The following is a 26318-nucleotide window of genomic DNA, read 5'->3' on the forward strand; positions in this document are numbered from 1 at the left end:
CTCTGCATGCCCACTGAAGGACATGGTGGCCCTGACCACCTCTCCGTTCCCTCATGGTGCCTGTGGGAGCAAGGGGGAAACACAGCAGCATCCAGCTGCTACCCCCATTGCCCTTTTATCGCATACATGTGGGAACTGTGTATTGAGTGAATGTTGGAAAACTAATATGTAAAGGGACATTTTCTACTCTCTTGGCTGCCCCTTGTGTCTTTAAATTCTTTCCTTCTATTTATTATTCAGTGCCATTGCCTTCAATGCAGTGATACTCAGACTCCCATCCTCCAAACCCCTTGGTCCCCGCCTGGAGTGCCCCCCCAGCACCTCAAACCCTTCATCACCCCCCACCCTGGAGCCCCCTCCCACACCCTGAACTCCTCATTTCTGGCCCCACCCCAGAGCCCTCATCCCCTCCCATGCTGCTACCCCCAATTTCACGAGCATTCATGGCTCTGCCATACAATTTCCATACCCTGATGTGGCCCTCAGGCCAAGTTTGCCCACTCCTGGCCTAGACTGTATACAGCTATCTGAGAGGAAAATATGTCTATTAGGTTAAATAATTGAGCAGCTTTCTTGACTAGATCAGGGTTTATCAGACTGAAGGTAAGAAACAACAGTATACTTGTATCCAGTTTTTAATGTTTTCTTGTAAAACTGAAAATATAAAACCAGCTGAGCAAATGAAGGCTTTATATACATGAGGTCTGTGATTAAAAAAGTCCGTTTAGTCAAGAAAATGTCCAATGATTGAAACTAAAATGATTAAAGGGAACAACAGTCTCAAACTGAAAACATACATTTCAGGAAAAAAAATCTTTACAAGTTATTATATAACTTACATTTACATTCTTACTAAGAAATGATAAAACAAGCTGTTTCAAATGCTCCTCGTTCCCTTAAAGCATGAAATTCAAAGTGCCACAGCAAAGGAACAGGTTCCAATAATTTTTCTTACACAGTATATTCATTTATAAAATGGATTGGTAAATGTGAGGTGTTTGTTTAAATGAGCACATAGAGATACAGACTAAATAAAAGTACTGGAACAGCATTTTGTTACTACGTATACGGTAATAGTAATGATAAAGGAAACAAAGGATAAAGCTGTTCTTAGGTATCTGTATAGATGGAAGGAATGTGATTCAAACAATGATCAAAAGCACCATTTGGGAAAAATCCATTTTCTTCAGTTCCATTGGTGACTGCTTCTTCAGACCCACATTGTGCTTCAGCAATTACATCGTAGCCTGAAAGCAGGACAAGCATATGAGCATGATTTAGCACCATAGTACATATGAGGGTTGAGGCAGGAAGCACAAGTCTGAGTCCTAGAGATATGTAGTGAAGCCTCACATTAATCAGACAGCAGAATTCACCACCACCGCCTCAGTTAGACATTATGAAAACTAACCTCAATTTGTGTCATTGTGCATGAATTTCCATTCACTGCTTTGTACGGGTACCCCTGTGTGAGTAAAGTTTATTTACAATGAGGCTTCTCGATAATCTGGCTACTGGTGTGGGTGTGTCAGAGTATGCCTCTCCGGAGGAATTACTGTTAGCAGGACATGCCAAAGCAATGGATGGACAAGGATCCTAGATAGTGTTCTGAAAGTGCTGCAGACAGATTGTGTTGTATATTTTTCTTTTTTAAAGACACTTTGAGGATCTGGAAATGTTTCATGTGTGCCCCATACATTTTTGAGATCCTGGAGGAATCTGGCTAATGTATCAGCTGGCTCCCCAGGGTGTGGCCTGCATTCTACAATTTGGGGTTTTGTCAGGCTCCCGGTGCCCCTGCGTGCACTCTGGAGTCAGCATCAGGGGCACAGGGTGTTCCCTTGGTAAGGAGCGTTGTGAAGCATGGTGCCCTCTGGCCACCTGTACTGGCGGCATCTCCAATGGACCTTCCAGTCTGCTGGTACTGCTGTCCTACTGATAGCATGTTTTTGAGTGAAGGCAGGATTTTGTCCCCAATTCTTAATCAGGCTGAACTCTTATTGACATGATACATATTGCTTCATACTACTTGTTTGAAAAGGAACAATATATGCACTTTGTACCTGATGCTGACTGCAGCAAGAATAGTTATGAACACACATAGGTAAGTGGATTTCAATTTAGTCCAATATACCTGAATAGTTTCCCTTGTGTAAAATGATTTCTTCAAATCCCATTCCCAGAAACATTTTAATGTGATATTGACTAAGATCTCCTCTTCAAATCTTGCCACTGCTGAGACACCTGCTCCTCTCTCTGTGCCCAAGCTTTCCTCTTCACTGACCCTTTTGTTTCCTTTATCCTCTCCAAAGCCCAGTGTTCTTCTGTGTGGCCTTGAGTAGCTTGCTAAGCTTCCTCCTTCCAAATAAATCTCAAACTCCACCTATTGCATGAAGCACTGATGCACCTCAGACAGCATCGTCTATGTTTGGCTATATCTTTCTAAAGGATTGTATGTTCTTCAGAACAAGGACATATCCATATTTCTTCAGCACAGATTACCAACTATTATGCATATAAAGGAAGGCTGCATTTCAGTTACTGAGGCACTTGCAGCTGACTGGGTGCCATGGAAAACATGTTAATATTTACTGCAAATCACATCCATATCCACTGCAAATGTATGTGAGGAAAGATGCTCTTGTGGTTAATACACTGGACTGAGACTCTGGGAATTGGGTTCAGTTTTCTGTTTTGCCACTGTCTCTCTGTGTGAGCTTTGGCAAATTACTTAAACTCTCTGTGCTTCAGTGTCCCATTGATAAAATGAGGATGATACTTCATTTCTCCCACTTTGTTTCCCTTGTTTATTTAGATTGCATGTTCATCAGGGTAGGGACCGTCTCGTACTATGTGTTTTTATAGGAGTGCGCACAATGGACCCCAATCTTGGTTGGGGCCTTTAGGTTCTACATAATATAATTAATAATGGACTCTGATTCTGTAGCCCTATGTAGGCAAGTCCCCCATTAACATCAAAGAGATTTGCCTTAAGTAGGATGGTAGGATCAGGTCCTTACAAGTGAATTTGTTAGGAGGGTGTTTGTTTTTGAATAGATTAGAGACTAGATTCTGCACTCACTTGTACTTATGCAACCCCTTGTGATTTATACTAGTTTACTGTATTAGTTAACCAAGAGTTGACTGATTTGTGGATCAAATCCTGCTCTTTGATACACAGAGTAAATCTGAAGTAAATGAGAGTAGAAAACAACGCAGCACTGTGTATATAACCTAATTGAAGAGCACAGTATTCTATTCACTTACGGAAGGGTGCGTATTATGTTAATTTTCTCTATCTGACAGGGCCCACATGCAAAGGGGTACACAACCACAAATGGACAAAAACCAAGATAAACATACACCCCAGAAATCACGGTTAGATTCCAGATCGTGTAAACCATCCAAAAGCCCTGAACACAAAATAAAAAATTTATTAACTGTTAATGTGATTCATGGAACAGCTGTTTGCCAGTCACATTTGGCATTCCTGTGAGATGAGATCTCCATTAATATTAATGGTGCTATAAAACCCTGAAAAAATTAAAGCACAGCCTTGATGAATCTTGCAAACCTGAATGGTTTTATTTTACACAGAAAAATGAGATAAGATTTATATTTCCCATATATTTGTTTGTTTCAAATGCTAAATATTTGGATACCTCAACCATTCTAAAAATAAAAGTATTGCTGAGAAACCATAATAGGTTAGCCCCAGACAAAAATAGCAAATGTTGTGGTAGTTGGTGTTTTGCCACATTATTATTTTTTTGCTCTGACAGTTTCTTTTAGAAAGTATATTTGGTCTATTCTCTAACTGTCTAAACTGAACAGCAAATTTTAACATCTTAAAACTGTTTTAGTAACATCAAACTTATGAATATCACAAAAAAAAAATCAAAGTTAAGGCTGAAACTGCATGGTTAACTCTTCCTTTTTGCTAGTTATTGCTGCACATAACTTTTTAGCATGTAACACGACACACACACTGAAGTGAGATTCCTCACAATGGGGTAGGAATGTCAGCTCTTATTTTGCAGTCCTAACTCAGATGCCAGTCCAGGAAAGGACTTAAGCAAATGTTTTCAGCAATGTCCTGAGAGGAGATGCTTTCCTGAATCAGGGCCTCCAGTTCAGCCCTTGAGGGGACCATTTAGGGAACTGGGGTAAAAATCTGTCTGGGGATTGGTCCTGCTTTGAGCAGGGGGTTGGACTAGATGACCTCCTGAGGTCCCTTCCAACCCTAATCTTCTATGATTCTATGACAGAAAATACAGCTCAATGTTACAAATAAAAATCTGACTCAGCACCAAAAAAACCCCCAAAAAACCCAAAAAACCATGTTTGGAATCAGTGAGTTTTGCCTAAGTAAGGAGTGAGGAATTGGTACAATTTCACTGCTATGGCATTGCTTAAAATACGTTGGGTCGTGTTACTTCCATGATTTTTCACTGTGGTTTTTAAAAATAGGAAAAAATCCCTCAGAAACATGAGCAGTTCTATATGGGAGCTCATTCACTAGATTGTAATGATTCTAGTATCTCTCTAAAAACTGACAATGAGTCCTGTGGCACCTTATAGACTAACAGACATATTGGAGCGTAAGCTTTCGTGGGTGAATATCCACTTCGTCAGACGCATGCATCCGACGAAGTGAGTATTCAGCCACGAAAGCTCACACTCCAATACGTCTGTTAGTCTATAAGGTGCCACAGGCTCATTGTAGCTTTTTACAGCTCCAGATTAACACGGCTACCCCTCTGATAGTATACCTCTAGGCACTTTACAATTATGCAAATATATGGCTGGGGAAAAAAGTTACCCATGTGCAATAGCCACTTTTCCAGACAAAATTCCCATAGTCACTAGTACATTTGGTACATCTCAGAAGAATGAAAAGTGAGATGTGGTTTTGTTGTTGTTTTTTTTTTTTAATAAAGTGAACTAGAGGTCCCTGAAGCCAGTAATGTTTAACAGAATTTCATGGGAATATAAAAATCCAGTTTCGAGACTTAGACCCTGACTATGAGCTGCAGCCTGAAATGACTTATACACACTTGAAGATAGGGCTTTTAGTGTAAATGTTGACACAATCTTTACAATAAATATTAAGGGAACAGGGCAAAATTGGCTTTTTAGCGAGCTGTCCAAAAGCTCACTAAAGTCACTGGGTCTACCCACACAAGTAAGAGGAGAATTTGGGTGTTGTGGAAATACTATAGGATAAAAGAAAACAAATCGACTTTCCTGAAGAACTGAGTTTAGTGAAATGTTGCATTTGATGTAATAAGACAAAAAGTGTTTGTTCTATTTCTAAAAAAAAAATCACAAGGATAACTCTTCATAATCAGAATAAATTACCTGTTGAAGCTAAAGGTGCATTGAGTATGTGACACCCATTCTGTCTCAAAGGATTAAAGCAATGGGATTCCCCTGTTAGCGCATCACTGTTGACAGACTGTTCCACTGTTCTGTAGCAGTCTCCGTAGTGGAAACAGTTTTGTATTGAGTGAAAGCTGCCTTGGTAACCTGAAAACAGATATTGCATACACAGTTTAACACTGCTGTGATGGTATTAGCTTCATTTCTGTCATAGCATTTCATTACTACTGTGGGTTTTAGATCCTTAGGGTTTTAACTGTGGAAAAATGATCAAGCCACAGCCTTTATTCTACTTATGTATTTATACACACTGTGTGTAATAATATAACATAAAACCTATATTGGGCTTGATTCTGCAAGGTGCTGAGCACTGTGGCCCTATCCAGCAAAGCATATAAGGGCATGCTTAACTTTGAGCAACTGAATGAGTTGCCCCACTGAAGTTAATGGGCTACTCATTAAAGTTAAGCATGTTCTTAAATGCTTTGCTGGACCAGGGCCAGGATGCTCAGCACACTGTGGGATTCAGCCTATAATGAATTACCATTAAATTTACCTGAATTAAATAATGCAGTATTTTACTGAGATATCCTATTTGATTTGTAACTGAATAAAGGCTTTTTACCATCCAGCTTGAATTATTTTTTGCAGGAGATAACTGTATTTACGAATACCTTTTAGAATACTTCAACCCTCTCCTTTTTCAAAGTGCTATCTTGTTTCAAATGAGACAATTTCATTAGTCACAGTGGGCCACATCCGGGAAGAAGAGTTTGGCCCAGAGGTGCTATCTTGCATTCTGATGGACTTGAAGACCTTTATGCCAGGGAAGGATCTCTCTAGCTTGCAGCTGGGGCTCCTTGGCAATTCCACCAATGGAAGCTGCTCAGGGGACGTTTTGAATAGGCCCATTCCATCCCCAGCAGCAAAATCCATTTTGGGGCCACTAGTGTCTCCTCCTTCCCTAGAATCTCCTGTCTCACATGCTTTCTACCATGAGGGGTCTCGCGCTGGCTTGCACCAGCAGAAACCTGCCAAAATGAGAGGTAAATCCTGCCTCATGCAGAAAGTCACTTAGGGCTTGGCTACACTTGGAAATGTGCAGCGCTGGGAGTTACAGCTGTGGTCGTACAGCTGTGTAGGAACAGCGCTGCAGTGTGGCAACACTGACAGCTACCAGCGCTGCAGTGTGGCCACATTTGCAGCATTTGCAGCGCTGTTGGAATAGTGCATTGTGGGCAGCTATCCCATCGTTCAAGTGGCTGCAACGTGCTTTTCAAAAGAGCGGGGTGGTGTGGAGTGTGACAGGGAGTGTGGGGGAGACAGAGAGAGTGGATTTTGAGCAGAACTGTGACAGGCTCCCTGCCTTCGCAAATTCCTGGCCTTCCGCCACCCCTCTCTCAATCACTCTAAATGCAATAAAGGCTTCAGACCAGATAAGCAAGCTTCTTCCGAGGGACTCCCTCCCCCGCGCTGTGCTGTTTTCTCTCCTCAGCAAACACTAGCAAGCTGTTCTCAGCTCCCTGCCTGCCAAGTCTAAGGCACTAGAGACGAATACACAACAGCTACCTTCCATCATTTTTAAAAGTTTTGACCCTTCCCCCCTCCTCTTTATTCACTAAATGCAAATTATGCGCACTCCTAATAGCCTTCAGACCACATAAGCAGCTTGCGCAACACGGCCTCTCCTCTCCCCTCAAACAAACAGCTGTGGAACATTCCAAAGCAATTCTCCTGTCCTCACTGTGCTCTGCTGGAGCAAAGAGGCAGCGTGATTGTTTTTTAGAGCGGGTGTTCAAGGGTTCTTCCGGTATTTTCGTTGTTGAGTGACAGGAATTCTGGGATAACCTCTTAATCCTGCAGGCCAATAACAGCGCCTGTTGGTGTCCACACCTGAATGAGGCAGCGCTGCAATCACAGCGCTGGAATCGCTACACCCCAATCAGACCAGGTATACAGCCAGCGCTGCAGCCAGGGAGTTGCAGCGCTGGCTGGGCTTTGTAAGTGTGTACACAGAGTGAGTTGCAGCGCTGTAACCCCTTCACCAGCGCTGCAACTCTCCAGTGTAGCCAAGCACTTAGAAGCAAAGAGCACGCTAAGTACTTGTAAATGGAGAGTGGAGTTTTTTGTGCCAGCATACTGAAAGAACAAGGTGGTGACTCAGCCTCACCAATGTGAGCTTGGAGCAGTCGGCAAATCTGTGCACTAAGTGGTTCTCAGGGCATCCCTCACACTAATGACACAGTTAAAGTTAATTATTTTCTAATCTGAATCCTTACTTCTCCAAACAGCCAGTCTAAATGAAGTCAGATTCTCTCTCTCTTTCCATTTAGCAGAAAGTGTCATAGGAATTTCTCCATGTTTCCTGTGAAAAGGGCAGTGGCACTTTTTCTTCTATTTTTTTTTTCTCCTTCCCACACACAGGCAGAATGAAACTTTTCCTCCAGGAAAGTCACAAGTCTTCTCTCCATTTTTATCAAAGGAAGATGTCAGGCCAGATCTGCAGCTGCTATACATATGAATTGCTCCACTGATCAGCTGAAGTACTGGCCTGCTGTTTCAACTCTGGGGTTAATTTCATGTATTTAAAAAGTAACAGTGGGGCTTATCACCAAAGCGCCTGGATGCCTTACGCTGCTCAAATACACCAATTACCAATCCGCAGACTGTAACAAACTCCTTCCTGTTCACAAAACTCTGACAGTTACTGCAGACTCTTATACATCAGGTTAACTGGTGCAATTTCTTTAATAATGATGTAGCATACCTACCTGGAGTGAAAGGGTAGGTTTTGTATGGAAGTTTGACTATTTTACATGGTTTTTGGTTGACCCTGCAAGCATCGTGTGTCCTATTTCTAGACAACTACGGTCCCTCTCACAAAAAACACACTTTGGTATTTCATGATTGAAGTACTAGGACGACTATTCCAGAGGAAGACACCAAGCACATTTTACCAATGGTACAAATATTTTCTGCAGTAGGCAAGAACGCCTAGAAATTTGGAATGTTGAATATTAAATGATGTGTGTCCTCCCATGGCACAAGTAAACAGTCACCTCTATGTAATACTTGGAGAGACTGGCTCAAAGAATCAAAGAGCTCTTATGAGAGGCTGCTAAACTATCTTGTGATGAAGCTTCAGGTACAGTAGCGTATTGAGTGATGTTAATAGTTATCCTGATTTTTATACTTACAAAATGTTAAATCCTCTCTGCGCACCTTCTAAAATCACTACATAACTTTAGGGATGAGCATTAGACACTCGGCTTCAAACGAGGCATTTACTGGCTTAAATGAGCACTTTATGAGCTTGGAGCAATCAGACTTTCCGGACTGCCTGCTAGACAAATCACTTCTAGAGAAGGCACACGTGTATTTTCTATGTCCCTATAATCATGGTCTCTCTCATCATGCTCAGCCAGCATGCTTTATTAAACCAATTCAATATCTTTATGGTCCCTCAGGCTAAGACACTGCAATTTAGAAAATCAGCCAATAGCCTAACACAACTGAATTAAAACTCTGGACAAGCTTTTAGATAGGTAGCCGGATCCACCACTGCTCTTCAAGACTTATGGATAAGGTTTCTTTTGAACAGCTTGAGGTTGTACTCTATAACTGGCCAGTAAGAAACAGGGCGCGGCGGAAGAGAGAACGAGTGAGCGAGCACACTCAGTAAAACAAGGAGGCCTGAAAATAGCTACCAAAAGCAATCGAGATATGTTCTGTAGTGGGCTGGGTGTACACCAGTGCCTCACAGAGGCAGCCTGATATGGCACTGGTGAGGTGGCTGTAGCCTGACAATTCTAGGGAGAGGCAGTGTCATGAAAGTATCTTAATATTCGATTATTAGATTTTATAGTGTTTGTTAAATGCTTCCCAGTACAAATACAAGGAAAAAGACCTGGGACCTTCTCTACAGAGCTGGTATATGTGATGTGACTGGTGGGTGTAGCAAACTACGGAAAGGGGATGGAATGAGGAAGGACAAAAGTTACAGGAATATGATCATGCAGTTACTTGTACGGGGAGACTCTGGCAAACCAGTAAAGTGCCTGAAACCACTACGGCTTATTGTTAAAGACAGCCTAGTCAGCAAGCTGTTAAAAGCAAGTCTCAGCTTGACCAAAGCAGGAGGGGAGGGGGGGTTGGGTGCCACTGAAAGGGCAGCTTGACCCCACATCCTTCCTGATAAGAACTGAGTTAAAATTGCTGATACATGCATTTTCAAAGAGTAGGATATGCCCCAGGAATGTCTATTGAGGTCTCAAGGCTGCAAGTTCTGGAAAAACCCATACCTGGTTAATCAATAACCAGAAGGAACCTCTTGCTTGAAACTGCTTACTTAACAAGGCTTCTTTAATTACTAATGTATAAATAAGGGGGAAAAACTTGAGACAGGTGGGACTCGTTTCGGGACTGGCCTCACCCTCTGGATGCATCTTCTGTTCCCCAGCATCAGACTGGCTGCCGCTGTATCACTTGAAAGCCACATTCAGCTTTGGTAATTATCAAGGGTTGGGGATGTTTTACTAACTTGTTGCGGACATGTGTAAGTGCTTGAGACTAAGTAAAGTTTAGCTTTAAGTAAAAGCACTCGTGCTGTTCTGTTTGTGCCAGCCATCTATTGGTCAGACGGCCGTGTCTCCCCTGATTTATTTCCTGACACCTCCTCGCACAGAGTAAAGTTACCAAGAGCTTTGGGTTGAAAGAACCCCGGGTAACAACTCAGTGTAAGAATATGCAAGTATTGGTGGTAGTAGTAGGAGTTTTAATCCTTTTCAAATGAGTAGAGTTGTCAGAAGTGTTTGCTCACTTGAGGGCACTGTGGAAGAAATGAGCATTAAAGAGGGACTTGAATAAGGAAAGTGATAGGACCAGATGGGAAGGTATTCCAATTTCCAGGCATAAGAAGCAACATGGTAAAAGGCAAGGAAATGGTTGTGGGAGAAATGGACAAACAGGGCATCAAGACTAAACATCTGATTCCTTAAGGCTGAAAATTAGAAGGAGTAAAGCAGCTTCTAGAGTATGTCTAAGCTGGCAGAGTCCCAATAATTTTTTCAACTAGAGAAGCTGAGACACAGATTTTTAATTACCAAAAGGGACACTCAAGGCAGCTTTTCTGTCCAGAAAGACAGCTGATCAGGCAACACATTCTGTGCCCCTCATGCACTGATTTTTTTGTACAACATGTCACTGTTCAATTTGAGAGGTACAGCTAACAAGCAGTAATTTCATTACTTATCGGTATGTTTATAATATGAATCATCATCTTTGGAATAACATCACAAATGACTCATTTTGTGGCATTTTTACTGGGAATGACAAGGTGAGCCGATATTCATTAAAAGGGACTTCATCCTAGCCTGTGAAATTGTAAGCAACTACAGTTGTAGCTAATGCACTTGATTTGCATGCACACAATTCAATTTATGAGAAAAAGTCAGATTTTCCTGGCAGTTAAACACGGATATGATAAATGCTAAATGATGGAGGACAGCAAAGTCAATTTTATGTCTACACACGAGTGAGATTTGGATAGGCTTTTTCTCTACTCTAGATCAGTGTTTCTCAAAATGTGTGACTGGTCTCACTGAGAAGGGTCTCTGAGCACAGGTAGGGGAGACATAAGAAAAAGAAGGGTTAAATTACTATCAGTATAATAATCCTTCTTACTCTTCATCAGCTCAGCCAAACCATCTGTAGTAACATCCATTGGATGTGTGGCCCCAAGTGGGTAAACAGAGTCTCCTGGGAATTAGGAAGGCAGGAAGCTCATTGACATCCATTTGCCTCTGCCCTGAGGCAGGCATAGTTTTTTTTTTAGCTTTCAGAAGCCCCCACCTCCACCCATGATGACTGAAATTACGGTTTCATGTTTCTTCACTTCATTCCGCATCATCACTACCACCCTGAGGCCCTTTCTCAGATGAGAACTCTTCTATTCCCCCTGGTGACAGGTTTTGCAACATGGTAGTGGTACTTCCTGCCAGGTACTTGTGCAATCCTCTGATGCAGATAGATAGCTTCTTTTGGTGGGAAGATGGGTTCGCTTTTACAAGAAACTCTCCTTTGCTCTGGGTGGCTAGCATCAGCAACCAGGAATGGCTCAGAAGGCCAGCAAATATTTTTAGAGGCTCAAATCCCTTGGTGATCTTTTCATGTTGATAATAAAGGGAAGTTAATCACCAGCTTGGGTGAATACCAAGTGTTGCTGAAAAGAAGTCATTAGATCATAGATGAAAGTGAAACTGGTTTGAAAGTAAATCTGCTAGTCCAGGAGTTGGTTTCAGTAGCACTACAACTGGGACAATATGAGTTGTTACCTTACATTTGCATATGTACTAGTGGCAAAGGAACTTCTGTAACAATGTGTGCTCTAGCCAAATAAGATATGTCATAAATGAATAAGATTTTGAATAAGACTATTTTAGGAAACCTCAGGAAATGAAACTTACTGTTTATGGGCACTCTAATTTAATTGCGTAGGAAATACTAAGCCAGGGTCTTCATGTAATATATATAATTCTTAAATTTTTTTGTAAGAAAGGTTCTTTTCGTTCATTCCATTTTAGTTTGATTCCTTTAAGTTCTATGAAAAGCTTTGCTTCTACATGGAATTGTCTCTCAGTATAATACAGAGTAGTATTTAGGAGCTAAGATGAGGCTTAAATCATGGAATCATAGAATATTAGGGCTGGAAGGGACCTCAGGAGGTCATCTAGTCCAACCCCCTGCTCAGAGCAGGACCAATCCCCAGACAATAATTATGGTTCAATTAACAACCACATATGACTCAACACTAATTAAACATGGAACATTTTAGAGATTCTTTAAAAAAAATCTCTTAAGCGGCTAAAATAAGAAGCATGAAAGAATTATCTTTTTGTAGAAATTTTCCTTTTCTAAGCGTGCAGAGGGGTAGTACCCATTTGGAAACAGGAGCTCTGCTGATTTTTTTCCAAATGGTTTTTGTTCTATTTGTCTAATTTAAATCAAATTTTCTGAGGTTAAGTTCCAATTGAAGAATTTACCAAATGCCTGTCAGTTTAAATGATCACTGTTAAATATTTTAGGTACAGTAAATGTAGAAGTGTAACAGTTAATAAAGGAATAAACTGCGTTCCAAAGATAACATTTAGCTCCAATTTTGCTTTGAAATCATTTGTGACAAAATAGCTGTAGTTAACCACATCAGAAAACACACTGCTTGCCTCTGTTTCCCCAAGCCATAACCTAAAAAACCTGAAGCACTTTTTAAATGAATGATGTAATGAGCAAATGACTGGAATATGTCTATTAAACTACAACTCATATACGTCATGTCATTTAAATGTATGTGCAAATAAATCCAAGCTCTTCAAATTCCATAAAATCTCTGACAAGAAATCATGTCAGATATAAATAAATGCAGTATGCTGTTTGCTTGCCAAATTCTTTCAGTGTATAATAATTTCCATGTGACTTTACTATAACTAGCTAAAGACACAAATACTGTGGTTTATCATTCTTCTCATTATCGACAAACCATAGCAATTCTCAACATTAATGTGCTTCTATAAAGACTGACTGGTTTTACAGATCATGTTATTTAGAATTTTCTTTTTTACAGTAAAAATATAACAAACTTGATTAAAAGATTCCCATTTAAAAAACTGCCATTAAAGAACTGAAAGAAAGATTTCAAGTAACTTTAAGCCAAAGTATGGGTTACAGATGAATTGGTTTCAAAGGCTATTACTCAGAATTGATTTTTGAACTTCTTCATAATGAATTTATAATAATAATTCAAAATTTGGTTAAAGTGGAAAATTATTGCCTTTTTCAAAACCACACAACACAGCAGTCAGAAAGCAATGGTTTGCTCAAATGGGAAATGTGGTTTTCTCTAAGGAATAAAGTCAATTTATTTAAGTGGTTCAAAACTTGTTCTGTCTATGCATTTGTTTCTGTCATTATAATAAGCTGCTAATCTGTCCTCTTGTGGTTTGTAGTTATTTAGCTCATTATAATAACAATCATACTTGATTATATGCTATCATAAATCTGCCATTTTCCCCCTCTCAGGATTAGTCATTTTAAAATAGAATAATCTGTTGAGCGTCAGGTTTAGTGAGTTTTTTGTTTGTCACAAATCATTTAATATAACATGCTTTTGCCTTTCAGACAAAGTCCAATCAAACAGCAAAAACTAAGCAAGCAGTTTTAGAGTATTTATGGTACTTGACCCAATCTAGAGGTTAAAATGTTACCTGGAGACCAAGAGGGAAAGGGAGGTAAGTATCTGTGTATCTCCTCACTATATGTTCCATTCTATGCGTCCGATGAAGTGGGCTGTAGCCCACGAAAGCTTATGCTCAAATAAATTTTCATGTACCTCTAAGGTGCCACATGTACTCCTGTTCTTTTTGCTATCTATGTATTAGAGATGTACCCTGCCATTGGGACTATATCAGAAGCTTGTTTTTTCAAACTTTATAGAAAATTGGCCTTAAAACATTCAAAGAATAGCAAGCAAGTCATTTTGTTCACTTGATATATTTATCGTAAATGAAACTGTATGTTTCTGAAAAATGCCTTATTCAAACAATGGTACAATTGTGAACTGAGCTGAGAATCTGATTATCTGCCTGGCTATACTTATATGCTTGTACTTTACAACCAGACAGCTGTTCTGTCCATCTGTAATATGATGAATATTTACCACACGTAAGCAATATAGTATCTGGATTATATAACACGTTATCTAAATATCCAAGCTTCCATTATGACAGTAATCTGTGATAATATTAAGTGCTAATGTATACCTTCAAAACGTTGCAGAGACACTAATGCCTCAGAAGACAACTTTGGGGGTAGGAAAATAAGCATCATCCCTATTTAAAGACTGGGAAATTCAAATGCAGAGGATAAATAATTTACCTAAACTACGCAACAAGATAGTGACAGAGGTAGAATAAGAACTCAAGACCTCCTGTCTCTGTAATACTCAAACCATACTAAATGGGTGTAATACCAGAAAGTGCCATTAGTCTATTGTATAAATGGTGCATTTTAAAGCTTCCTAAATACTACATAGATTGATAGACTAAACAGTTACAGCTTCAAGGGTGATCCAGAGTTAAATCTTTTACTCTGTCTTTAAATCAAAGGTATTTTGGGATGTAATTAATATGTGCTTCCAAAATACTTTGAGATCCCCTAATGAAAGGTGCTATATAAATGCACAGCTTTGTTATTACTGATTATAATTTGTCCCCATTATAAGTAGTTAATAATAATACATGGAGATATACCTATCTCATAGAACTGGAAGTGACCCTGAAAGGTCATTGAGTCCAGCCCCCTGCCTTTACTAGCAGGACAAAGTACTGATTTTTTTTTGCCCTAGATCCCTAGGTGGCCCCCTCAAGGATCGAACTCACAACTCTGGATTTTGCAGGTCAATGCTCAAACCACTGAACTATCCCTCCCCCTTTGCGCCCACCCCAGGTAATGCATGTACTGATCTGACTGATGAAAACTACAGCCCCATGAGACTCAAAACACTTAAAAAATAGGAGCATACATGAAAATGCTGTCAGACAGTGTTACCAAATACTGTAATAATTAAAACATTAATATGGCAGCTGGGAAAATTCAAAATATAGTTACCTTGCAGTCCCTGTTGTACAGATTGGTTTTGAAACTGAGCATAAGGTTTATTTGGTATTCCTGAAAACTGTTCCCCATTTGGAGACTGACTCTGTGGTGATGATGAACCATGTTTCTGCAATAGGGAAGGTGGAACTAGTGTTTTCAGAGGACTGACAAGAGGTGAAAGAATATTTGGAGCAAGCCTAGAACAAGAAAAGAGAAAAAGCATATATTACAATATGAGAAAATAAAATACCTGAAAGTTGCTAGGCAGTATTTCCATAGTGATTTAATATAGAGAACTTTATTTACAATTTGTGCTGACATAAATGATATTTTAAAAAAATAAACAATAAAATGTTTTTCAGGTGTACGCCAGTAGTAAAGCAAATTAGAAACTAATTTACAATCTTTTACACTGGCTTCCCATATTGTTCACACTTCTGGGGTCACAAGTGATACTATTAGTCAGCAAGCTGTCTGACTTCAGAATTAGATGCAATGTCAGCTTTAATTAAAAACTTTATTAACTGACAAATAGATCTGAAAATACAGGCAGAGACTAATTTAATGTGAATAGGTTTTCCTTGATTAAATTCTCATGTACTGCAATGAAAAGGTATCTCTTAGGGTCTAATTCTGAAGTCCATTACACCATTGATGCAAATAGATCTGTCTGGGAGTAAAATAATCATGAAGTGCAAAATTCTGCTATTCTGTCCAATTAATAGAAAACCTCATTAATATCTTTAGTCCCTCCCCCTTGTTCTATTTGTACAAAAAATAAAAGCACAAGGAAACTTTCTTTAAACATGTAATTTTTTACTGTCTCAGAACCCTTGCAAATCGTTGTACTACTGTACAAAATATGAAAGCATTGCCCTTCTCAACCATCAGCAGTCATGTACACTACAAAAGGAGTGCTTACAAAACCATCAAACGTTAACTATAATATTAGTGTTTAGAAGTTTCAGGTTTCAATTTGTTTCTATCAAGGAGTCTTCACTCCTGCTCTCTCCTCTCCCGCCCCCCCTTCCTCCCGAAAAGACTCGTCTTTCAAGGCACAAGGATATAAAATGCATGTCAGGTGTGTGTATCTTATTTTAATATTGAATGTATCTCTTTCTAAAATACGAGGAAACTCAAGCTCCAATGGTGAGCTCCCTTCATCCCAGGAGGTTCCCTATTGAGTCGGAATTGTCTAAATGCACTACTAGCTGAAACAGGGCTAAACATCTATACCCAAAGGTTCAGCCAAGTCAAGGTTGCGATTGTTTCTCATCTAACAGCATAGTTTTAAACGGAGGGGTCTAGATTGTCCTTCAAAAGCACAGCCCTGGGTAAGCATGTGTATGCTACTGCAGTGCCCCAGAAGAAGGCTGGGATGTAAAACCTCTTCCCCGTGATGTGCTTGGCACAGGAGGTTAGTCAGACAATTGGTTGGAGCTCCCTAATCATGCATTGCCATCCCAGCATGAGTTGGTGCAGCCTAGGAGCTGTTTTTCCTTACACTACTGGCATGAGGTACCTAAGGAACTTTACACCAATCGGTGGAGCATAGTGGAGTTTCAGCATGCATCCCCTCTCCACCAGCATGTCCTCTCCACTGTGGGCAGACGTGGCAGCCAGCACAGGAATTGGCTTTATCCCTTCCAGCAGCGGAACGATCTGCTGGCCATTTATGGCCAGAGTCCTGCTGCTTTGCAGACAGCAGAATCAAGAATCTGGTCCTCCTGTGCAAACCCCATTAAAACGATATTATCATTCTGGAAATTAACAATAATAATCTAAATGATTTTCTGGGGCATTTAGACCTCTGGTTTTTCGAGCTCTCATTGCAGCAGTAGAAATAATGATCAGTTGGTTCTAGACTGATAGCCTCAAATGATAATCTTTTGAAAGCAGATACTGTCTAGAGTTTGTTTGCATGAAATACAGTTCTGTGTGGATGCTGTATTTTCTTTACCCTCCAACCTCATATGTCTTGGGCTGAAATGAAAACGAGACAGATTAAGTTATAGAGGTGGGGGGAGCCACATTACATCTAATAGATTCCATAGAATCTAATGAAATAAAACTTCTATATGAAGAGAACCACTCAGTAGAATCTGTATGGCTAGCCCAAGGCATAAGTATAAAAATATACTAATAGATTACCTGTTGACACCTGACCAGGAAAAGGATATTGAGTGCACGCTGTTGCAGAAGATCGAATTTGCTACCAATTCTAATAAAACTGTAATAATGAGTGACTTCATATGCTGTTCAAATGTCACAATGATACATGGCTTAGAGAAGCAATATCTCAACACCGTAAAAATTGCTTCTTGGAGTAGCCCACAAGAGGTGAAACTATTTTTGACTTAGTCCTAAATAACACGTAAGAGCTGGTTCAAGAAGCAAATATAACTAACCTACAAAGTAATAGTGATCAGAATATAACTAAATTCAACAGCCCAGGCACAGTAAGGTGCCAAAAGGTACCATTGCGATACAACTTCTGAAAGGGAATTAAAAAAACAACAGCTACTCAAAAAGACACTAAAGTAAAAAACAAGGAAATTAAGTGCGTAACAGGGTCACCGACAGCATGCATGTCCCCAAGCAAAAAGGGACTGCAAGAAATAAAGCAGCGTTATTAAATGCCCTGGGTCAAGATGCTTTTCAAGCTAAATGTTCAGTCTTAAAGGGACACAGAAAATCTGGAAGTGCACAGCTGTTCTAAGCTCTTTCATTTCCTAGACCCGTTCTCATATTTAATGTGTCGGAGGAATTTAATTATACTTTTAAACAAATGCTTAACTTTTTCCCCCTTTTCTATAAGTGACTGTAATGGCTGTGATACTGAACGTTACAGACTGCTTATTAAAAGAGGGGGAGGAAGGCGTTGTCTGAGTGGTGACTCAACACCACTTCATACAGGCCTCTTGGGGGTAGATTGGTTGAGTAGCCAGGCAGAGCTGTCTGCTCACTACAGACATGGTTGGTTCCACAAGGTGGGGGGTGGAGGGGGGACAGAACATCTGTATATGCCAGTAGTTTTCAATCTTTTTTCATTTGTGGACCCTTACGAAATTTCAAATGGAGGTGTGGCCTCCTTTGGAAATCTTAGACAAAGTCTGCAGACCTGCAAGAGTTCATGGACTACAAGTTGAAAACCATTGTTCTATGGTAACAACAATCTTTCACGGATCTCTTAGATACAGTCTGAGGATCCCCAGGGGTCTGCGGACCACAGGTTGAAAACCACTGGTGTATGCAATCCAGTGGCCCCAGTATAGTAATCTATATAACTGGAGCCTAAGGTGAATCCCATTCAAGTCCTGTGTTGTGGGCTGGGGTTTAATTTCCCCGGTTGGTCTGCAGTCACGTCTCTAAAACTTGTGTTACTTGTGGGTGAAGTGGATTTCACCCTGTCTGAACAGCTACAGCAGAGTGCACAATGCTGCAATCTTTCCCCATTATTGTAAGACAGCAAATAACGGTATCAATTGGTGTTCATTTTGATATGGGTATCTGGCTGAATGAAGACCCCCTGCACCTTTCCAGCTCATTTTCCTTAGGCCAAGGAATAACTTTCTATCACTAAGCCCTGGTCCACACTGGGGGGTAGGGGTTGACCTAAGATATGCAACTTCAGCTATGCGAATAGCCAGGGCCGGTGCAAGGAAGTTTCGTGCCCTAGGTGAAACTTCCACCTTGCACCCCCCCGAGCTAACCTCCCCCCCCCCACAGCAGCTAAGTCAGCCCCCCACCTGGGGACCCCCTCCGCAGAAGCTACCCCCCCATCATGACAGCTAATCCCTCTCCTCCCCGTCCCTCCATGGCAACTAACCTGCCTGGGGAGACTTCTCCCCCCCACCCCGGTCAGCTCACCTGCCTGGGGAGATTTTTCACCGCCCCCAGTAGCTAACCCTGGAGACTTCCCCCCTCCCGCAGCTAACCCCTGCCCTGGGGAGACCTCCTGCGGAAACTAACCCTGCCGAGTAGCCCGCTCAGCTTCACCTCGGCTCCACCTCCTCCTAGAGCCACGCGCGGCGCTGCTCTAATTCTCCTCCCCGCCCAGGCATGCAGCGCTGATTGGAGAGACTTAAGAGCTGGGCTGTGGCTCAGCAGAAGGGCAGAACTGAGGTGAGCTGGGGCGGGGAGCAGTTAACCCTAATGCGCCCCCACCCCCGGTTATTGCGGGCAACCCTCTTTGCGTGCTCCCCCCACCCAGCTCACCTCCACTCCACCTCCTCGCCTGAGGGGGCTTTTAGGTGCCCCCAACCACTAGGCACCCTAGGCGGCCACCTACTTTGCCTAAATGGTTGCACCGGCCCTGCGAATAGCGTAGCTGAAGTCAGCGTATCTTAGGTCGACTTACCTGGCTGTGAGGACAGCGGCGAGTCGACTGCTGCCACTCCCCTGTCGACTCCACTTCCGCCTCTCGCGAGCTGGAGTTCCAGAGTCGATGGGGAACATGTTCGGGGATCGATTTATCTATGTCTACACAAGACGCGATAAATCGATCCCTGATAGATCGATCGCTATCTGCCGACTAGGATTAAATGTGAACAAGTGACCTATAGATGAAATTTTCTTCTTAACAAAATATTAATTTCAGTGTTCCAGAATTCAAGATCAACCCTAAAATACAATCCTGTGTATGTATGAGTGATAGAAAAAGACATTAATTTTTTCATGGACCTAGTTTTCAGTTTCAGGCTTCTGGTGTCCTTTTCTCGTTTTCTCTAGAGTGTTTGTCTTCTAAACATGTTGCCTTGGCACAGCTGCTATTGGTGTGCAGGTGAAATCATTCCAGATACAGATTAAATAAATTATGCATTAGCTACAGGAAACAGTTTTAAAAGAGATGGCTTCTGTATAGAAGAAGAAACATTAAACTACTTAAAGAAGGACTTAAAGAAGGACCTCAGTCTGGACAGCTGTTTGCATCAGAAACTCCCAGGCAGTACCTCAGGTATGTCTGCTTCAAGATCTAATAGTTTGGACACTTCCTGATAACACTGTACTACAAACACAATTTGTTTTGGTTTGGATTTTAATATTAAATACATATATACCACATTTTTTATGTTCATTTTTGCTTGTATAGTTCTGTACATTTTCTGTCTTTTGGCTTTTTAATATATACTTTTAATGTAGATATTAAATTAAATAAAAAAAATTGGGTCCCATGACTATGTGGAATATTTATATTCAGAGAGGGTGAAATCTTTTGCCCACCCCACCTCTTCTCTTGGGTAAATATATAAGTGTCCATGGATCTGTTACACTTTTGTGACAGGCTCAGAAGACATGTGAAAGGACTGTGCAACCCATGTTCTCTTCTGTCTTCTGTAGCATTAAGAATGACTTTGAGGATGGGCAAAGGACAGGTCAGCAAATCCAGGGCTGCAGGGATCATCTGTCCTCATTCCCACAGATTCAAACTCACGTGGGGCACAGGAGCCTAGAACTGTATGACAGGTTATGGGCTGTCGGAGCAGCCACAGAGCAATTAAACTTCCACTCACAACCTCCTCCTGCATTTGGAGGCAGAGGGTGCTGCCTTCCCAGTCCCTACTAGATCCATTATGTTTTTTAAAACCGTGTTTACTCTGGCTTACATAGAGGGGCTGTATTTCAGGACAGAGGTGAGTGAAATCAGGTGTTGCAGATATAATCAATGAATTTGCCAGATTTTAATATACAGTAAAAATGCACTAATCTGCCCTCTCCACTTTCTCTACATCTCTGCTCTCATGTCTTAGTACTCATGTTCTGTCCAACCTTCCACCTTACTACTCCCTTTTTATCCATTTCCCTCTCTTGTGTTCGTGCCTTCCTCCATACTGACGTCTGAATTTCCCTGTGATCCTTGGTGCACCAACCACCACCTTCTCTTCATTCACATTGTTCCTTAAAACCCCGTCCTCTAAGCCTATAGATTCTATTTGATATTGGTGCGTATACTTACTCATCACTATAGTATCTGAGCACGTATGGTAACTCACCTAAATCAGAAATTCTGATACACACCATTAAATAAAAAATAAGCCAGAACAGCAAACCCTGAAACACGTTATGATAAGCTCCCTCTAGTCATCCTGTAGCTCTTTGGTCTATATTGTCTCTCCACTAAAACCATAAGTTTCATGGAACTGGAACTGTATCTTCAGTGCTTTGTGCAGCCTTGAGAATGGTGTCGGTGCTTAAAAATACTACAAGAAAACAGTAATCTGCCTATGCCATTTAATACCTTTATTAGTGATTGGGAGGAAGAAGTGAACAATTAGTTTGGTGATCATACTTAAATTGCTCTGCTCAGTCAAAACCCATAGAGGATTGCGAGAAACTGAATGCATTTGATATACCGGGAGACTGGACAACATGATGAAAACTAAATTGAACTTGGGTAAGTGTAAGCTGTTTAGCAAAAACATTTTGAATTTCTTACATATGTTGCTAGCTTCTAAACTTGTACGATCTTTTTGAGGGACTGAGACAGGGCAGTGGTGATAAAAAGTTTTGTAATTATTGTGAATGGCTCATTGAAATGGCAAAAGGAAAAGAGACTTGTATGCTTGGATGCATAAAGTATGCAGGGTATGTAAGGATGTTATATCAAAGTATGGTAAAATTGGAAGTATTTTAATCAGGTTTGATTGCCTCAACATAAAGAGTGCGTGGAGAATAAGCAACAGAGCAGCATAGCAGCGATTTCTTATGAGAGGCTGCAAAAACTAGGATTATGTAGCCTTCAAAGGAGAAGAGGACTTACTTATAGTATTTAAGATTATGAATGGTACAATAAAGGATTGGTCCCTTCTTTCCACACAGTCCCATAAAATGAGAATAAGTCACTTAGCAAAGTAAATGGCAGGTAAATTTAAAATAAAATGAACTATTTCTTCACACAGCATGTAGTCAGTCTGTGGAATTCAAAACCACAAGAGTTCATAGAATCAAATACTGCAGGTAGATTTTAAAAGGGGTTAAATAATTTTATGGACAAAAGTAACACTTACTCCTATACATGCTACATAATGGGTAGTCAAATCTTGTGCTTCAGGATGTAAACTAATCGCCTCAAGAGGTCATGGAAGAATTCTACCCACTTTCACCCCTGCAGAATATTGCACAATTGACCAGGTAATATGATTCCCCTGCCACTCCCCCCGAAGCATCAAGTATAGGCTACAGTTGGAAACACAATACTAGATTTGATGGACCAGTGGTTTGATCTGATATTGCACATCCAATGTGTTCCTCATCTAAAGATTCATCCACAGGCAATTAACAATTTAGGGATGCAATTATAAGAATCTTACATTTTAACATAGCACCTTTCATTCCAAATTTACAAATTTGAACTACATGATTGTACACATTGTGGATAAAATCCTTTGGCCCCCTCTGGTGCCATGAAAGGCCCAAAATGCAACAGAAACACCACAGCTCCACTGCATATGATGGGAGCAGGCAGGGCATGGAAGCTGAGTCTGTGCATGGAGGGTAGGTCTGCAGGCTGTAGAGCTGAGAAAGATCCTAGAGTTGTTTGTGAGCAGGCCACACAAGTAACAGTGAACAATGAAAGATTCTATATCCACAGCAGAGTGCCATGACCCTAACAGTAAATCCAGCATCATCTTCCTTAATTCCATCACAGTCAATATCCAGAGGATAAACATGCAGCTAGTCAATCATCCAAAAGGGAGCTCAGGGCAATCAGGAGCAGGAGGTCTTTGAACAAGACAACCTGCAATAGATTTAATTATAGAGATTCAGCCAGTAGTCAAGACCAAAACCGTGAAAGTGAACTACTTGAGCCACTGGAAACATGAGTTAAGAATGAGAGAACTAAGAAAAGAGAGCGCAAATCAGGGAAATTGAGGCGGCTGAAATTTGATGAAAGAGAACAAGGCAGACATGAGAACAGGCTATAGGAGAATCAGACTGTTTCTAGTCTCCTATTTTTAACAACCCAGAGGCAGATCAAGTGCCAACAGAACATATTTTTAGAGCAGGAACCCCCCGCCCTCCAAAGTTTAATTCACAGCCCAAAACTGAGATTGTGATGACAAAGTCACTGCTAGGGTGAGAGCACTTTTCTTGTTATATGCATTTTGTGTAAAATACCTAATTTTCTCCCTTTCAGTGTGGGTGTTCTCTCCATATATGTCCGTCTTCTCTTATGCAGCAGTAAAGCTGAAAAACACATTTCTGTCAGTCTGCTGGACTTTGTATGTGTTTAGTTTGCTGTGCAGTGAAGCTGTATCTTGGAAATTCTAAGGGAAAAACAAGCTCAGAACCGCTGGCAGAGTCTCAGAGAGACAATATTCAAGGCACAACAGAAAACTATCCCAGTGAAGGAAAGACAGGAAGACTAGTAAGAGGCAAATATGGCTTCAGCAGGAGCTCTTTAATGACCTGAAAATCAAAAAGGAATCCTACAAAAAGTGAAAACGTGGACAATTTGCTAAGGAGGCGTACAACAGAACAACACAAACGTGTAGGGCCAGAATCAGAGAGCCAAACTCACAAAATGAGTTACACCTACCAAGGGACATAAAAGGCAATAAGAGGTTCTAGAAATACATTAGAAGCAAGAGAAAGACAAAGGGAAGTGTAGGTCCTTTACCTAGCAGCAGAGGTGAAAGTAAGCTGGTCCGATCCAGTACAAGAGCCAGTAAGCCGTGCCAGCCCAGCCGCCAGCTTCCGCAGCAGCGATTTAAAGGGCTCTGTGCTCCCCGCTGCAGCAGGCAGCGCAGAGCCCTTTGAATCTCACCCGCAGCTTGGGCGGCTGGGCTGGGGCCAGATTTAAAGGGCCCAGAGCTCCTGCAGCTGTGGGGAACCCCGAGCCTTGCCGGGCTGGAGCCGGGATTTAAAGATGCTCAAGCTCCTGCCGCTGCGGGGAGCTCTGAGCCCTTTAAATCCGTCCCCAGCCCAGCCGCCGGAGCTGCGGGCGGGATTCAAAGGGCTCTGGGCTGTCCACAACCACGGGAACTCTGAGTCCTTTAAATCCCGGCCCCAGCCCAACCGCCGGAGCCGTGGGCCGGATTTAAAGGGCTCTGGGCAGCCTGCAGCCGCAGGAGCTCTGGGTTCTTTAAATCCCGCCCGCAGCTCTGGCAGCTTCCCGCCCTGCCCCGCTGCCCACCATCTCCATGCAGGACCCTTCAGCCTCCCGCCCTGCCCTGCTGCCCCATCTCCATGCAGGGCCCTGCAGCCTCCCGTCCTGCCCTTTAATTTGCCCCAGGGTCCCGGGGGCTCCCAGCTACCTCTGCAGCTGGGAGCCCTGGGTTGATTTAAAGGCCCTGGGGCTTCCAGCCACAGCCAGTGCGCCATGGCCTTTAAATCTTGAGGCCCCGCCTCTTCCAGATGAGGCCACGCCCCCTCAGGACTCCAGCAGTATCAGTAAGTGCTGTAAGTTACTTTCACCCCTGCCTAGCAGGGAAGGAGAGCTAATAATGGATGACAGCAAGAAGCCAAGGTGTTCATTGCCTATTTTGCTCCAGTATAATTGTGACCAGATGCTCAACACAATTAACAACAAGAGGGAAACAGCACAAGCCAGATCAGGGAAAGAACAGTTTAAAGATTACTTAGATAAGTTAGATGCATTCAGTCAGGAGGGTATGATGAAATTCACAACAGGATATTTAAGAACTAGCTGAAGCAATCTCAAAACCATTGGTGATTATCTTTGAGAACTCATGGAGGACAAGTGACGTCCCAGGAGACTGGAGAAGGGCAAATGTAGTACTTATCTTTAAAAAGAGGAACAAAGACGACACAGGAAATTATAGACCAGTCTGCTTAACTATGATACCCAAGAAAGATACTAGAACGAATAATTAGACAATCCATTTGTAAGTACCTAGAGGATTAAGTAACAGCCAGCATAGATATGTCAAGAAGAAAACATGCCAAATCAACCTAATTTCCTTCTTTGACTGGGTTGCTGGCCTAGTGGATAGGGGGGAAGCTGTAGACATGCCATATCTTGATTTTGTAAGAGTTTTGCCATAGTCCAACATGACCTTCTCAGAAGCAAATTAGGGAAATACAGTGTAGGTTAAATTACTGTAAAGTAGGTGCACAACTGGTTGGAAGACTGTGTTTAAAGAGTCGTTATCAATAGTTTGGCATCAAATTGGGAGGATGTAGGGTCCCACAGAGTCTGTCTTGGGTCCAGTACTAGTCAATATTTTCTTTAATACCTTGCATAATGGAGTGGAGAGTATGCTTATAAAATCTGCCGATAACACCAAGATGGGAGGGACTGCAAGCACTTTAGAGGAAAGAATTAGAATTCAAGATGACCTTGAGAAATTGGAGAATTAGTCTGAAATCAACAAGATGAAATTCAATAAAGATAAGTGCAAACTACTACACGTAGGAAGAAAAAAACAAATGCACAAATAAAAATGAGGAATAACTGGCTAGGCGGCAGCTGAGCACAGCAATGCCTAATCTGCTTTAAAAATCTGGACCTAACTTCTTTAGTTGTGAGTAAAAGTAGCAGGCCCATCTCAAGGTGGATCAGCTATGATCACGGGCACTTAACCAATGCATTATATAAGGACCACACATTCAGGCCACACATCTAGTGTAGTTCATGAAGAGATATTCTGTAGCACCTGTAAATTCAGGTCTGCTTAAAAGGAAAATTAACAAATTAATTCCTTTCCATGAACTTGAAATTACATAAAGTACCTTGTATCTTAAGAGCCCTTCTAGTTATAGGCAACATGATAGTGCTCTCGTTTTGTAAAGTTAAATGGATCTATGAATGTCTAACAGAAAAAGAAATCCTCATTAAAAATGCTGCAGAACTTTCAATTAAATTTGTTTCCACAGAATATATTTTTGATTGTTGTGATATACAGTTCAGGTTGAACTATGAGATATACTTTAGTGAACTGTGTAGGTAGAGCCCTGCAGTGGGACTGGGGTCCTGCAGGTCTCACTGCCTATAGTGGTTCTGACTCACTGCTGTGGCACCTCCTGCTGGTCATGCTGGGAATTTGACCACCAGAATGCCTTTTACTAGCAGTGATTCACTTGCTGTTACTTCTACTTCCTCCACCATCTGGACCCTTATCGCTTCCAGACCGCGGTGTCCTCTTCGGGACACGGCCCTCTGGCTGTGCCCCAGCCCGCTGTCTTCCCCTGTTTCGGGGGACAGGCAGTCCTCAGTCCTTCTACTTGCTTCAGTGGCCAACTGCAGTCTCTCATCTAGCCCCTGGTTTCAGGGGCAAACTAAAGTCTGGATTTAGGCCACTTTTCTCATTGGCACATAGGGGTAA

General features: G+C 41.6%; 1 protein-coding gene across 2 annotated transcripts in view; it reads right to left on the reverse strand.

The window, feature by feature from the left end:
• Positions 1-619: 619 nt before the first annotated feature.
• The window catches only part of GLIS1 (GLIS family zinc finger 1), a 290603-nt gene continuing 264904 nt past the window's right edge, over positions 620-26318 (reverse strand). For both annotated transcript variants that reach the window (XM_075067626.1, XM_075067625.1), the window contains exons 8-10: positions 15043-15227; positions 5362-5529; positions 620-1247 (exon numbers count right to left, since the gene is read on the reverse strand). In XM_075067626.1, coding sequence (XP_074923727.1) covers positions 1111-1247; positions 5362-5529; positions 15043-15227 — 490 coding nt within the window. In that variant the 3' untranslated portion in view covers positions 620-1110. The remainder of the gene's footprint in view (positions 1248-5361; positions 5530-15042; positions 15228-26318) is intronic.

Source organism: Chelonoidis abingdonii, chromosome 7 (genome assembly GCF_003597395.2).
Source record: "Chelonoidis abingdonii isolate Lonesome George chromosome 7, CheloAbing_2.0, whole genome shotgun sequence".
NCBI classification, from domain to species: Eukaryota; Metazoa; Chordata; order Testudines; family Testudinidae; genus Chelonoidis; species Chelonoidis abingdonii.